This window comes from Rattus rattus, chromosome 5, assembly GCF_011064425.1.
Source record: "Rattus rattus isolate New Zealand chromosome 5, Rrattus_CSIRO_v1, whole genome shotgun sequence".
Lineage (NCBI taxonomy): Eukaryota > Metazoa > Chordata > Mammalia > Rodentia > Muridae > Rattus > Rattus rattus.
In genome coordinates this window covers 7,255,440-7,271,283 of record NC_046158.1, presented here as the reverse complement: position 1 = coordinate 7,271,283, position 15,844 = coordinate 7,255,440, and the positions used below count along the sequence as shown (strand labels likewise).

Genomic DNA, 15,844 nt, shown 5'->3' with positions numbered 1-15,844 from the left:
GACGCTAGCTTGCTTCAGTTAGTTGACTAAGTGTGTCAAAACCATTGCCTATATTCAAATGTGTTTGACACTGTTTGTAGTCCATGGGCAGAGGTCAAACTGGATTTATCCTGCAGAGACTGCTGTGGATGCTGCCTGCATGGGAGTCTGAGATTCTTTGCAAACCATGCGCAGCTCAGGAAGGCCTGGGTTTTTTCTATGGGAAGATTTGGGGGTGTCGCTGGTGGGTTGTTTTGTTTTCTCTTTAAATAGCAAATTCACGTTTAAGCCGTTGCCATTGAAAAGTGCAGTTATGGCCTGTGGGAAAATAAGGAAGCAGCTTTGTCTGTGCTTGGAGGGCTGTCACACACACACACACACACACACACACACACACACACCCCACCCCGGGCAGCCTGAACCCCTGCGCTCAACACCATTTTCTCATCCTTGTTCAGCTGCTCTGCTGGCTAGGTGGGCTGGCTCCTTTAGTGAGTTTTTTTTTTTGTTTGTTTGTTTGTTTTTTTTTTTTTTTTTTTTTGGTTTTTTTTTTTTTTTGGAGCTGGGGACCGAACCCAAGGCCTTGAGCTTCCTAGGCAAGCGCTCTACCACTGAGCTAAATCCCCAACCCCTTTAGTGAGCTTTTTAAAAGACACCCCTATTTCTCCTATCTTTACATAACTTACATCTTTTGAAGGTGTCCCTTTCATCTAAGCTGTCAATTTTATTGACATGAAGTATTTCATAATATCCTCTTAATTCTACTTTTGATGACTCTGGAGTCTGAACAATGTCCCCATCTTGTCCCTGCCCCTGGTAGATTCCTAAGAGTCTCTGTTTCCTACCTCAGTGAGTCTTGCTAGTGGTGTCTGTGCTCATGGCTGCTCTCCACATTTCACCAGTTGGCTAATACACCATGGTAGTGCTCTTCTGCTTCTCTGGAATTAACTTGCTTTCCACTGTACGGCTCCTAAATGGAAGCTTGGTAGTCAGTGCTCATCCAAGTATTGGAAAGCTAGGAATGCCCCTAAGCATGGCGTTACCTGCAGACCACACACTTTAAAGTATTTTATTGTCATTTACTTCCAGATAATCCTCTAATTTTCTTTGAGATTTCCTCTTTGGCTTCTGAGATTTCTAGAACTACTGTTTAATTTTCAAATACCCTGGGAAGGAATTCCTGATGTATTTTTGCCAATGGTTTATAATGTTATTTTTTGGTCGGAGAATGGATTCTGGGTGAATTTGAAACTTGTTTTAAGCCCACCCTGCTTCTGTTCTACCTTGTGCACTTGGCGAGGCTGTGGATCCTGCAAGTCACACAGCCTGAGCTACACATGCTTGCTGCTCTCCTGTCTGTCCTTCCTGTCCCTCAGAGGACTGTGGTCTCTTCCTGGGAGCCGTTTCACTTAGGGTTGTCTTATCTCCTATCACAGCTTCTTAAAACTTAACCACTTTTAAGCTTTGTGACTCCTGTTTACCAGAGAAATCTTCTCATGACCTTTGGCAGAAAATATATAAAGTAAGCATGCTCACCAAACTTTTGCTGATGAAAAGCCATGTTTATTTTAAAACAATTCTTTGTTGTACATATAATTTTATTATTTACTACAGATGAAAGAAAACTTACATGCCAGTTCAATGTATTTGCTTATTTTACATAAACAGTTCAGTCTTGGCTGAGGATGAGACGCTGTGCTGGTACAGCGCCTTGGACATCTTTATAGCCACCAGTGCTGAGAGCACCTCTTCTCACAAATGCATCACTCAGAATGGCAGGAGAATCATTAGGGCCATTTTTTTTTTTTTTAAAGCTTTTCTTTTCTTTTTTTTCTTTTCTTTTCTTTTTTTTCCGGAGCTGGGAACCGAACCCAGGGCCTTGCGCTTGCTAGGCAAGCGCTCTACCACTGAGCTAAATCCCCAACCCCAGGACCATTTCAGAAATTATTAGGAATTTCATCTAACACCAAAGTTCATTTTATGCTTTTCTTTCTTTAAGGCATCAAGCCAACAGTTTTTGTTCAGACACAACAGCCAGTCGGTGTACACTACTCTGATACAGGTTAAGTGACAGCCGGAGCACGGTGTCTTCACTTCCATAAGAAAACCATTATTTTTCCGTAGGAGTGGAACACGTGTGTGCAGTATGAGCCATGCAGTTCATACATACAGAGGCTTTACTCTGACCCCCAGTATTGTAGGCACGTTGTTGCTTTTTGTGTGGTATAAGGGCACATGCAGTGTGGCATAGGTACCACGTTGTATGCTCAAAACCAAGGCTACAGTGAAGTCATGTGATGTACCATGGGCAAGTGCTCAGATTCATGGTACATTTGATCTTGAATTTATTTTTAGTTGTTCATTTAGAAAAACTTTATAGTTGTCAATGGGTTGCAACCCTACAGATTAAGAAGTTAGGTTTGCGGGGTTGGGGATTTAGCTCAGTGGTAGAGCGCTTGCCTAGCAAGTGCAAGGCCCTGGGTTTGGTCCCCAGCTCTGAAAAAAAAAAAAAGTCGTTAGGTTTGGGGTTGGAGAGGTGACTCAGCTGTTGAGAACAGCAGAGTTCAGTCCCCAGCACCCATTGGTCAGCTCTCAGTTACCTGTAACTCCAACTCCAGGGACTCTAGTGTGTCTGCCCTGAGGCTGCCTTCACTCATGTACAGGGGCGTGCGCACGCGCTCGCGCACACACACACACACACACACACACACACACACACACACACACACACACACCTACAGATATCTAGAAATAACACAGATAAATCTTTGAAAAATGAACTGGGTCCCAAATTACTTCACTCTTCCATTTTTCTTTCTCTCTTTTTTAAAAAAAAGAAATCATAAAACTTCCCTTGCTTATAAATGATGCTCTCTCCTTTTGTTTGGAGTGGAAATGTGGGGACCAATAGTTGGGGCTTAGGAGGTATGGGATGTGGTTAGTAAGTGGTCAAGTGATTGACCTTAATTCTCTTCTGACATACAGTAAAAGACTTCATGATCTGACAAACTGCCACATATTTCTAAGCTTGGTGAGGTGAGCTAGGAGTTTGGGGAAGGCCATCATCTCAGACACACCATCCAGCTGCCCAGCGATCAGTCATCACAGCCCTTGCTTCCTGGTCTTGCCGAGCTAAGCACTCCGGTCTCTTCCGGAAGCCCATACACTTTTCCTCCTTCAGTACCTCCAAGTGGAGGTATGGGAACACCTTTCATAAGGCACCAAAGGGAAAAATCATCTAGAACAGAGAAAAAAATACCACAATAATTTACAAGTAGGCAAACCTATTTTGCAACTAAGCTGTTGTTGAATTACCCACTTTACAAACTTTCTAAAACTTTTCAAAACTAAGCCCATGTAGCTGTATGGTGGAGCAAAATGGCGTGTATAAAAGTTGCTGGGTTTTATTTGCTGGTTGTGTTTTTCTGTTTGCATTGATGTTGACATGAAAATGTTCATCAGTGTGTCACCTACAATCAGTTCATGTGCCACTATGTGGATGTGTTTGTCACATTTTGGAGCACGTGTGAATTTAACAGTGAACCTAGGGGGAAGCTGGTTAGCACTTGGCAGTGGTCTGAGAGAGAAGTTCTCCACCTGAAGCTTTGAGCTATCAGAATACATAAGAAAGGATGGGGTTGGGGTGGGCTCAGTGGGGCCAGCTTGTGTTAAGCTGAACACATGCATGCACGCGCACACACGCACGCGCACACACACACACACACACACACTAATAATAATAATAATAATAATGATAATACCAACAACAACAACCACCAGGATACCTCATTTGGCCAAACCCAGATAGAAGGTAGAGCGCTGAGCAGCTTATGGGTATCGTCCGGCGTTGTCACCTGTCAGGGTCCAGCCACCAGAGGAGACCACCACCCAATGCACTGTGTGTAAGCTCAAGAGGATGTGTGGGCGGGATTGTCATGAAAGTGAGCAGGAAACAGCTACTGCCACCTTTCTGCCATGGGGACAAAGCCACTCAGTCCGTGGGACTCTACTGGATGGTGGGATTTAACAGACACTCAGCACTGCGGCTCTATAGCCCTTTAGCCTGCCCAGTGCTCCCCAGCCTGCACTTGCTGTTGACCATGGGACCAAACGTCAGTTGATGTCCTGTTGGTGTGACCAGCTTCCCAAGCACAGTGAAGTAGAGGGAGAGTCAGTTACGATACCGAGCACACATCTGGCCTGCAGCCTGCTCTGCCTACTCTAACCCACCTTGCAGGATCTTGCCTAAGTGAAGCTGCCTGTCCTCTCCCAAGCACCATGCTAGGAGTTCTTCCTTCTAACAGGAATAGAGTGAGGTTTTAGAAGCCCGGAAGAATCCCCTGTTCTCAGGCTGTTCTCAGGAGTCTTCGGGCTGTCTCACTTTTGCCAGGGAGGAAGACAGTGTTTTGTATAAAGGGAGCAACTGATGTTAGCTGAAAGCTTATGTGCTACATATATCACTCTCGACTGGAAGGAAGTAGGTGATGTTCTTATTTGTGAGATAAAAGCCAAGGCCCGAGAGGACCGAGGTAAGAGCAGAGGAAGACGGAACACCTGGGTTCCTTTGACTCCTAAAGCTGCGGTTTGTCAGTGTCTGGTGAGAGGCTCCTGCAGCAGCAGGAGCAGCGTAGACTTGCCAAGTGCTGGGAAGGGTGAGTGGTTTTCAATGGGGACCTCTGAGACGGTTCTATTCAACAGAGACTTGCAGGGAGTTGGCTTAGGAGGAGCAGTTGGAATTCACTGAGTATGTAGTTTGAATATGCTTGGCCCAGGGAATGGTACTAGTAGAAGGGGTAGCCTTGTTGGAGAAAGTGTGTCACTGTGGGTGTGAGCTTTAAGACCCTCTTCCTAGCTGCCTGCAAGATAGTCTCTCCTGTCTGCAGTCCAATCAAAAAGCAGAACTCTCAGCTCCTGTAGTGCCATACCTGCCTAGATGCTGCTGTGTTTCCCACCATGATAATGATGGACTGATCTCTGAACCTGTAAGCCAGTCCCAGTTAAATGTTGTCCTTTATAAGACTTGCCTTGGTCATGGTGTCTCTTTGCAGCAGCGGAAACCTTAAGACACTGAGTTCTGCCTGTCCATCTCCATCCCAGTACTGCCTCCTCCTAACCTGTTTGCCCCACACCACTCCTGTCAGGAAGGGATAGCCTCACTGGGCCGCACTTGCTGTTGGGTGACACTTTCTGGTTTAAAGCTTTGACTTGTAGAAGAAACAGTTACAAGAGGAGATTCGATTCACTCTTGTGATCTTTTTTTCCCCCTTTGATCCACTCTGATTAAATCTCTCCAGTTTAAATGGAACCAAGTATTTATTGAGCATGTTTTGTGTAGTGACATCCAAGGGGCTGGAGATGGGAACCTCAGACTCTCCTCAAGGAATTGTCTGCTGAGTGGAAATAGAACAGGACAGCTGTCATACAAAAGCACACTTGCCCCTGGGGTGCTTTGCAGTTTCCTAGAGTGTACTGACCCATTGGGACAACCAGTACACGTGTGCTTAAGGTTTTGTTCCAACAGAACCAAGTGTGTATGTATACAGGGATGGTGGTCACCAGGAACACTACCTCTACCTTCTCGGGGCAATAAAGTACCACACAGAAATGAGCTCTCACTGTGTAGGCAGACAGTGTGGGTCAGTTTGACCTACCACACGCTCACCAGAGTACTGAGCAGGCGAGTGTGCACATGTGGCCCGTCTTCAACTGTGATGGGGGATAGGAAGAGACACTGCTAGAATTGGAAGAGGCCTTCTCCTCTCTCTTATCCATTGTCATCCCAAGCCCTTTAACCCGACCCTGAGGATATAAGTGACAAGAGGCAAGGTAGCTGCTATTAAAGTTCCTATTTGGAGACGTTGAACCTGGATGGTTTCGTCATGGAATGGCTTTCCCCTTCCTTTGGTAAGCATCTGAAGGGTTCACAGAGAAGGTAGGGAAATCACTGCTAACCCAGTTTCCTGCCATGGCCACTATCAAGTCCCTGTATTCACTCAGCACTAGAGGACATCCACTGGAAGAGCAGAAAGGGCAGAATTGTCAGCATCTGAAAACGTCCTCACTTAGCTTAAAACCACAGAGTCCTCACAGACCCAAGGGACATAGAGTCTTTAAGAACTCTCTGCTCATGGACTCTCCATTCAGCTCACCCCTTAACCACAGGCTCACCCTGGGCAAGCTGCTGGACCTGATTTTTTTCTCCCTTGTAAAGCAGGAGTTTTGTCCTGCTCTGCTCACTTCCCAGAGCTGGGGAAGGCTGAGTGAAAGACCAGAGAGTGCTGCTCTCTGGTGCCTGGGAGAGCCAGCTCAGCTGTCCAGTTCCTTTAAAGCCTGCTCACTCCGGAGGACGGAGGATGTTGATCGTTGACAAGTGTAGACCTTTAGTAAGTATGTTAATGCAGAAATAGAGAAATAGGTAGGGCAGCTTTACAGAGTTCTTCCCTCTCTAAGTCACTCCAAGGGGTGTGTGTCTAAGGTAGGGTTTCTTAAAAAGCAGTGTGGAGAGGAAAGGGTTTACTTCACCATAACTCTCGGGTTGCATTCCATCACTGCGGGAAGCCAGAGCAGGGATACTGCTTAAGGAGGGATACTGCTTACTGTACCATTCCCTACAGCTGGCTCAGCCTGCTTTCTTATGCAGCTTAGGACACCTACCTAGGGATGGTGCTGCCCACAGTAGCTGGGCCCTCCTGTACCTGTCATTAATTTAAAAAAAAAAATTGGTACAGACCTACCACAGGCCAGTCTTAAATAGGCAACTGCTTAGTTGAGGTTACTCTTCCCAGATGACTCTAGCGTGTATCAAGTTGACAGAAAACTAACCAATCCGGCGTGTGTGTAAAAAGTCCCCTTTCCTGGTGGCATTTGACAGGTGTAATTCATGAGAAGTCCAGGAATGTGAGAAGCTGCTGGACAGACACAGCCAGGCTTGACTGGCCTCCGTATGCACCGGCTCTTTGTGCTGCTCAGCTTTTGCAGTTGGAGGAGCACTTTGCTTTCCTGATGTTCGCCTGAGTATACAAAGGGAGCATGTGCACACATCATGAGCTACAACGGAGAGAGCAAGGTTACCCACTCCTGGCTACTCTCATTCCTAGGAAGCCATTCTTCTCAGGCTTGCCAGCCCTCCTGTGTAGACACGGGGTTTCAGGAGGAGATGTTTAAGTTTGCGAGCATCTTCCTTGAGAGGGGTCAGCTAGTAGTTCTCATGTTGAGCTGGGAAGGGTATGTTGTGAGATGGAGAGACTTGAGCAGGTGCTCCTGTTTCTGTCCTCAGCACATCCATCCCTGCCTTCCAGCACATGGCTTAGCAACTACCTTTCATTTCTTGAGAGAACAGCCAGGTATCTTGCATGGTAGCCTCAGTACCAACTTTTTGCAAATGTGGATGTGAGCAAACTTGACCTGCATTTCTAGTCCCCTCCTTCAGCATCAGTGGTTGGTCGTTTTTTCAGCCAGCCTCACTCCTGTGGTCGTTAGACAGGCCCTCATCTTCTCAGCCCACTGTCAGAGGCCACTCAGGCTCATGGGTATAGACAGGTGTGGGGAGAGATCGCCACTCACTTCCAGTCTTGCAAATGTCTCTGTTTATGGTCATTCCTAGCTTTATCCTGGAAAATTAATTTGGAAATTTAATCTGGAAAAGTAGTTTATTAATACATGCATCCCTAACTCTGAAGGTGTGTATGGGCGGAGAAAATGAACAGCATGGATCTTACACACTGTGTGGGGTAAATGCTATTTAAATCCGGCTGGAGCAGCTAAGCATCACACTAGCATGAGATCATTGGCATGGGGCCAGGTTTGTTGTGTTTGTGGGTTGGATCCCCCCCTCTTTTGAGGAGGGGTCAGGCTTAGAGAGCTAAGCCATCTGTCCAGTATAATATTTTAAGTCTTTAATAACAAATCGTTTGCAGTATATCTTAACCACATAGAGGAGAAGATTAATATTTTGCAGAGTGTTATCTTTAGAAACGTCTTCCCCATTCCCTTTTGTTATCGTTTTGGTGGTGTTGTCTCCATTTGATAGTGCACATCTTTGTACTACTGTTTTGCAGAATTAATTAGTTCATTAAAAGTGGCATTTTAAAGCCGGTATGTCAGTACAGTGTGCTTCTTTAGAAGGCTTTTACTTCTAAAAGGCATTAAGCTTCTGCAAGAACAGATGCAGGGGTTCTGTGGACAGACATTAAGCCTCAGGACTTGAAAGGCTCTCTGCTGCTTTCTTTGAGGTGTATTTTCAATGAGCTTTGGTGGTCATTGTGTGTGACTCCGTGGTTAATGTAGTGACCTCTACCACACCTTGCCTCTTCATCTGCTGCAGAGAACTGTGCATCTCATTACATAATGGCCTCGCCTGGGTTCATGTGGCAATCTCTAATGTACTGTCTACCCATTCAAGGAGCACCAGGCACTGTGGCAAGGCGCTGGGATAGTACAAGGAAGAGAGTGATCACATGACCCTGGAGAATCCTGTAGGGAAGTAGGGCTTTAAAGAAATACTCACAAATTGTGTAATTACAAATGTGCAGAGGTGACAGGATTTGAAGGTGCTGTGTGAGGCAGGGTGTACTGATTGATAGGTGCAGACAGGACAGGGCCAGAGAAGGCTTTCTGAGGATGTTGGCCTAAGGAAGAGTGACCAGGGCTTCATGTGGCCCGTTTGGGCAAAGAGTGTTTCAGGAAGAATGCTCAGCTCAGTGTGAGGAAGGAGCTGGCAGCTGAGGTTGGAAGGGAGCTACAGCTGCATTGAAGGCTCTCCTTGGCCTCTGAGGACTTGAGACTTGAGTCCTTTCTAGCCCTGTCTCAGGAGTGGTTCTGAAAACAGAGGTTGTTTTACCTAGTTGAGCAAAGGCCCCTAGAAGGCTAGTGAGATCACCTCTAAGGTCCTGTGGATAGGTGTATGCCCCTGGTGTAAAGAGAAGAGTGTTACAAGAGTGAGTGCTGAGAGGACATGGGAGGAAGGGGTGCTTACACACTGATGGGACCGGATGTATGCAGTGCTGGGCAACAGCGTGGAAGTTCTTCCGAAGGCGAAGCCAGAAGCACCACATGACCTAGCAGCCCCACCTCTCCTGTCTGCTCACAGGCAGGAAGAAGAAGCATCTGCACTCCCATGTTCTTGCAGTCTTAGTCACAATAGTCAAGATCTGGGATAATTACAAGTGCCCATCAATAGATTAGCAGATAAAGAAAGTGTGCTATGGGCACAATTGGCGCTTTAACAAGAAGGAAACCCTGTCAGTGTGGAGGAACATGAAAATTGTGTGTTAAATGAAATAAGCCAGGCACAAACAGGTTAAATGGTACAGGGTGTCATTCATGTGTCAAATCTGAAAGTCAGATTCATAGAGGGAGACAGTATAATGGTGGTTACCAAGGAGGACAGGGGGACAACTGGGGATGTTGTCTAAAGGACATGAATATCAGCAATAAGCTCAAAAGATCCATTAGAGCATAGTGGCCAGAGTTAATGATAGGTTATCACATTCTTGAAAATTGCTGTATTCCGAAAAAGGTGGTATGTGAGGTAAAGCACGCGTTCATTAGCTTTAGAGTAGCCATCCCACTGTGTGTGTATTTCAGAACACACTCACAGCGTAAAATAGGTGAAGTATGATTTTAAGATCCACACAACTGTTAGATGTTACACTCACTGCTACAATTGTGGAGACTGTGTGATGATAAAGAGATAGATAGATAGATAGATAGATAGATAGATAGATAGATAGATAGATAGATAGATAGAGATAGGCAGGCAGGCAGGCAGAATGCATACTCCAAAAAAATACCTTTTTTTGGACAAAAAAGGTAACAAAACTAGAGGCCTTAATTCTGGAAGGGGGATACTTAAATTGGGGTCCACAAATAAACTCTTAGAGCTATAGAGTGCAGAAGGTGCGTGCGCTGTGTCATATAGACATCAGTTTTAGTTTTTAGTTCCTTCCCCTAGGGATCTGAGACCTGAGGAGACTCATAAACACCAGTGAAGGACTTGGGAACCATACATATTTACAAAAGCCTTTGACCTTTGAGAGAAGTATCTGAGTAGCCACTGTTCCCTCAAGTTGATAGGACATGGCTACGTTGAGATACAGGCCAGCCTATGCGACAAGAACTGTCTTGTAAAGTGTAATTACCTGCAGACCACCTCTTGGAGATGCTGTCAGTGGGTCATTAGGTGAGGGGACTTCTGGGGGGCTGGTGTTCTTCGATAGTCCTATGAAGGCCATTTAAAGAAACAAGAAAGCAAGACCCAGGGGTGTGTTATGTCTAGGAGTGCAGGTAGGGAGGGTGGTTTCTGCTGCCACAGGGCCACTGAGCAGTGAGTCTGCCGTCCCATTCCAGGAAGCCATTGGGATCCTGGGGAGGGAGGGGATCCGGCTTAACTCTGCACACGCTCATCTCCTAAACCACTGAGTGCCTGGTCTTCATTGGGGATGGGGCAGGGAAACAGAAACTTGAAAGTTAACCTTCTGCTTGAAATACTAAAGACTGAAATGAACCTGTGGTTTCTAGAAGTTTGTGTTTCCAGGCTAGTTCTCAGGCCATCTAGCTGAGGGTTGGAGTACAGGAGAACCAGCCTCTTCTCCATTTTCGAGAGGCTCCTGTAGTGTATATAGGAACAGCAATCCTTCCAAGTTATTACCCTGTTAACAGTTGACAGATATGTGCAAATTGTGACTCACTGCTCAATTTGGCTCCAAATTAATGTCTTTCCGTGCGGGCCGCACAGGCCGCGTCTGCTCAAGTGTAAACTCGTCACCGCTGCGGTGTGCTGCTTGTTTGCCTCCACTCCAAAGGTAAAAATTAAAGTAATTTGATTCTGCCACAACGTGGAGTGTGACATATGGTGGCAGTGTGGGAGGAGAGCAAGCCGTTCCTACCTGTCCTTAGCCCCGCTCTGTAAGCCTGGTGCTGGCGCACTCTGCGAGCACTGTACAGACACGAGCAGTGCCCGCTGTCTTGGGAGGCAGCGTTCTAGAAGCGTTGCCAAAGACCACCCCACACACACCAGCCCCCACTCTCGGCAGAAAGAAAGCCATTTTTGTCTCCAGACTTTTAATCTGGTGTGGCAAGCCTCCCTGGTTTCTGTCAAGTTACTAGTGGCTCATTTGTATCTCTAAGGCTGGGTCTATTTAAAAATGAAATGTTTTGATTTCTGCATCTAAAATCTAGACACTGTTTTCCTCAGCTAAAGGTGCAGCTGACTTTCTTTGGTCTCTTTTTGGCAAATGCATAATGTCACCTGTAACAAAGGAATCTGCATCTCCTTTATGTTAGGTCTGGGAAGAAAAACGGTCTCCTTAAAATTCATTTCTACTCAATGGAATTTTCAAATGAGTTTGCTGAGCCTTATCTCAGATCACAGGCAGGTGGGTGGGCAGGGAGGAAACCGCAGAAAACTCACCCACCCTGGGCCTCTTAACTGTGCTGTGCCTATGGCAGGTACCTTTCCTAGGAACTGTCTTTCCTCTGCCACAGCCTTCCCTTCCAAATAAAAGTCTACTTATTGATAATAAGAGTCCAGAAATGACCAGGGCTGCCCACTACAACTCTGGATGCAATGAGCAAAATCTGGACTAGATGGCTGGTTTGGAATTCTAGGAAAGTACAGGGTGAGGTTGCCTCCAAGTCTGTGTGTGGCCCAGGATCATCACATAACCCCACTGTTGGGGTTTCTGACTTCTAAGAAGTCCGATTTCCCAGGTAGAATGCTGAGGTTTCCAAGGTGAGAGATAGGAGGCAGCTGGTTAGGATGGTCTGTGTGCACATTCACCCCGCTCCCTCCAAAGCTATGATGGCTATTGATTGAACACTGCAGAAGACACTGCCTGCCCCTCACATTAACATATACTTAGCAGTGACCTCTGTTCACACGGGACAGAGGCTGTTTGCTTCTGCTGAGTCTGAAGAAATGGGTTAAAAGCACACATATAGATTAGGGGAAGCATCTGAAGGTGAGCATCGCCAGTGCCTGAGTTGGCATGGTTTTGACATTCGTCTTCTGTTGGTTCAGTAGACACTAGGCAGTGCCGTGCTCTCGCCTTCTTCTCTTCCAGTCACTTCTGCAGTTAAGCCGCGCTTAGATGCCATGAGGTCCTATAAGGCCCAAGATCCCTGACTGTTTCTCAGTCACCCAGGAATGACACTTCTGAAGCTGTTACATCTTAGTAGGGTGGGGCCTTATCTTGAAGAAATGCCTGGAGCAACTTCAGCTCTTAAGCAAGCCTCACATGATGGTCCTCTTAAGAGGGGAAGCTGACTGCTGCTGTGGCACCGTGGAATCTGTGGGCTACTTGAGGTCCACCAGAATCCCCGACACTACCTTCCCCTGGAGCACCCTGGCCAGCACCACCTCTTTTTCATGCCTTCCTGGCCACTGCCCTTGTTAGTTATCAGGCCTTCTGCAGCCTCTCCTTCAGCATGAAAACCCAACAGGACAGTCCTGAGAAGCAGCCGCCTTCTGACTTCTTGGCAGCCATGTTGGTGTGCACTTTTTACCAGATGGCCTTCTTCTGCACTCCCTCTCATGAGCCTCAGGTTTCCAACTGAAATTTCATATTGTGTGATCAAGGAGCTCATCTCTGCTTTCCCCCAGAAACCGTACCTTAACATGTCCCTGAGGTAGAAGGCATGTAGTTTAATTTACTACCCCTTAATAGCTAGTTCAGGGTCTTGGCTGCCGAATTCCGTGCACCTTTTGTGTTGGTGTGAGTAGACAGTGAACTGGGAGGGTTTCCTATGTACAGAGCAGAGCCAGCTCTGTGTGCTGCGGGCTGGCATGCTCCCAGTGAGCCTCCACTACAGGGCAGGAGGGCTCTTGGGACCACCTGCCAGCATGCATGTCATCTGTCAGTCCTTAATAAGTATCTGCCACCATGCCACATGCTTAATGCCAGTAGTCTCACTCAGTGAGTATTAAGCCCTGGGAGATGCAGGCTCCACTGGGTCAGGGGAGGGATGAAAATGGAGCTGCTACCTCACCTGATATGTTTGATGATGCTAAGAAAGGTTTTAGAGTCAGGAGTTTAGGAATAAAGTGGTAATAGGGACATAGAAGACCGAGCAAATAAAAGCCAAAGAGAAATCCATGAAAATGGAAAGTACCACCATTGAGTTCCATTAGGGAAGGCACAGCCAAAAGCATAGGCCTACAGTGTGCCTGCAGTGTGCCTACAGTGTGCCTACAGTGTGCCTGCAGTGTGCCTGCAGTGTTCCTACAGTGTTCCTACAGTGTGCCTGCAGTGTGCCTACAGTGTGCCTGCAGTGTACCTGCAGTGTGTCTGCAGTGTACCTGCAGTGGAGTCCTGTATGAGAGCAGACATATCCCAATGGAAAGTTAGGGTGTATTCAGGTACTTTATTTAAAGTATAAATATATTCACTTAAAACAGAGCCCCTCTGCAAAGGGTCATAAGAGGAAAAAGATGTTTTCATGAAGGATCTTGTGATCTCGTCTTCTTCAAAAGGGATCACACCCACTAAAAGTTGGTTATTAAGTATTAAATAAAGTCTTCCAGCCTCCAACAGGACTCCAGTTCATACTTATGTACTTCTTCCACACCCAGATATGTGGATGACGTGATCAGCCGCATTGACAGAATGTTTCCAGAAATGTCCATTCACTTATCGAGACCCAATGGGACTTCAGCAGTGCTTCTGGTAAGATCTGCTTGCCTGCATGTGGGGACATGTCCTGTAAACTTACTGATGGACAACGGAAGCCGGAGGGCATGCTGGCATGGTGGCCCAGCTGAGTGGGTGGCAAACCTTGTCTGAAGAAAGATAAGGTGTGGAGGTGACAGCTGACTTCCACCTCTGGTCCCCACACACCAATCTATATGCTTCCTCATGCTGTGGTGACCCCAACCATAAAATTACTTTTGATGCTACTTCATAACTATAGTTTTGCTACTGTTTAAAATTGTAATGTAACTATCTGTTTTTCAATGGTCTTAGGGGACCCCTGTGAAAGGGTAGGCCCACCTTAAAGGGATCGATGCTCACAGGATGGAGCCATTGCTTTAGCATAGACACTATGCTCTAAAGCCTTGTTTTAGAGCACATGCAGTCCCAGACAAGAGTTAAAGAGAGAGGGAAGGTACTATAAGCTATGTGACCTCGAGTTGGGTATGTGACAGCCTCCCTAGTAACATTGGGTAAAATCTATATTTTCTCTAAGAGATCACATTGTGCGATTCTCAGCTGGTATCCTGCTAAAGAAAACGAACACACTGTTGCCTCAGGATTTTGTGGTCCCTGAAAGTCATTTACTACCCTCACATATTAGGAGGAAGCCTCTGGCCCTTTGATGACACTGACTTCCGATTCTCTTGCTTTTGTTCTGGCCTCACGGTCCACTGATGTATAAGTTCGATGAAAGACAATTTATTGGAGTCCAGTGGCCTAGAGATGTATTGTGGTGCCCATGAGAAGGGTCTGGTGTCCGTGTGGTGATCGGTGCCTGAGGAACACGTCTTACAGCACTATGTACAAGGGAGGGCTTTGGTGGGGACCAGGAAGGCAAGGCTGTGGATGGAGCGTGTCTGCTGTGGGTCTCCTGTGAACTCCTACTGCTCTGGCATTCTCTTTTGTCTAAACCCAGGATCACAGTCACCCAGGTAAGCCATTCTTCACCCAGCTCCTCGCATGTTTCTTTTGACTGGTGAATGGGAAGGATGTGAACTTCCTCAGTTGGCAATATTTCATTTGTGTGTGTGTTTGATATATAGATATAGGTAGATTTCTGAAGGTCATTTGAGCAGTTTTCTCATCTTGAGCTAAAGTATAAAGAAAATGATATACAACAGTATTCCTTTGATAGGAAAATAAAGCAGCTTTCTCTACATAGAAGGTATTTCCTGATCCCTCAAGAATGCCCATCCTGTGTAAGGTCCCTCAGATCTCACAGCAGTCCACAGATCCTGTTGGCAGACTGGATAGGGACCAAAGAGTTAATAATGATAAAAACAAAGCATCCTCAGCGAAATAGGTTTGGTCACATCATTTCCAGGTCACTGAGCTTCCATTTCATGAAGAGGATAAGAATTTGGCATTGAGTGGGATGAGCAGGATTAGAGGTGAGCAGGCAGAACGCTCGAGTTTCTACCACCTGACAAAACAGGCAACTTGGGCCTGTCAGCCTCAACCATCTACTCATGGAGTCTGTTCTAATAGCTGATAAGAGAGCATGGGACTCCATGCAAGGGAAAGACTCCGAATTACACATAGCATGCTCAGCCAACAAGGGCTGTTCAGGTCTGCGCACCTCTGGCTGGCTTGTGCCACCTGTCTTCGGTGACACAGAACTGCAGTCAGTGGTGCTTGTTTAGTGGAGGTGGGTGATTTAGTCAGAATCGCATGGCAGGTGAGTGACCTACTTTGGCCGTACTTGCTTTATTTGGCTTCTCCTTTTAAGCAATGGCATTGCTGTAGTTTGCGATGCTCTAAGATGATATGCTGTCCATACCCCAGCTTCTGGATGGAGGTGGAAGGCAACTGTCACCTTGTAGGTGAGGGAGTCAGGGCCAGCTGCTGCCGCCTCCTCAACCACCTTTGCTAGTCACCCATTCCCTGACTTCAGCAGCCATACTTGAAGATCTGTAGTGCACCACCATAGGACACAGAGGCAAGAGGAGAAAGACTTCCTGGAGATGGCTCTAGAGAGCTGGGCAGCAAGTGGAATTAGTAGGAAGGGGCAACTGGGGGACTTGGAATAGGAGGCCAGCAGTCTCCCTCCCTTGCCAGAGCCTGCACTTGACCCAGGCTTTGGGATGAAGAGACATTTCATGCCAAGCCGACAGTAGAGCCTGCCCAGCTCACCTGAGTGAGCAAAGCTGTTTGAAGATGCAGGTGCTCACATG

The 15,844-nt window shown here is 46.7% G+C and overlaps 1 protein-coding gene across 1 annotated transcript in view; it reads left to right on the top strand.

Annotated features, from left to right (window-relative positions):
* The window catches only part of Med27 (mediator complex subunit 27), a 172,460-nt gene that overhangs the window by 103,037 nt on the left and 53,579 nt on the right, over nt 1-15,844 (top strand). The window contains exon 4 of the mRNA XM_032902936.1: nt 13,550-13,643. Coding sequence (XP_032758827.1) covers nt 13,550-13,643 — 94 coding nt within the window. The remainder of the gene's footprint in view (nt 1-13,549; nt 13,644-15,844) is intronic.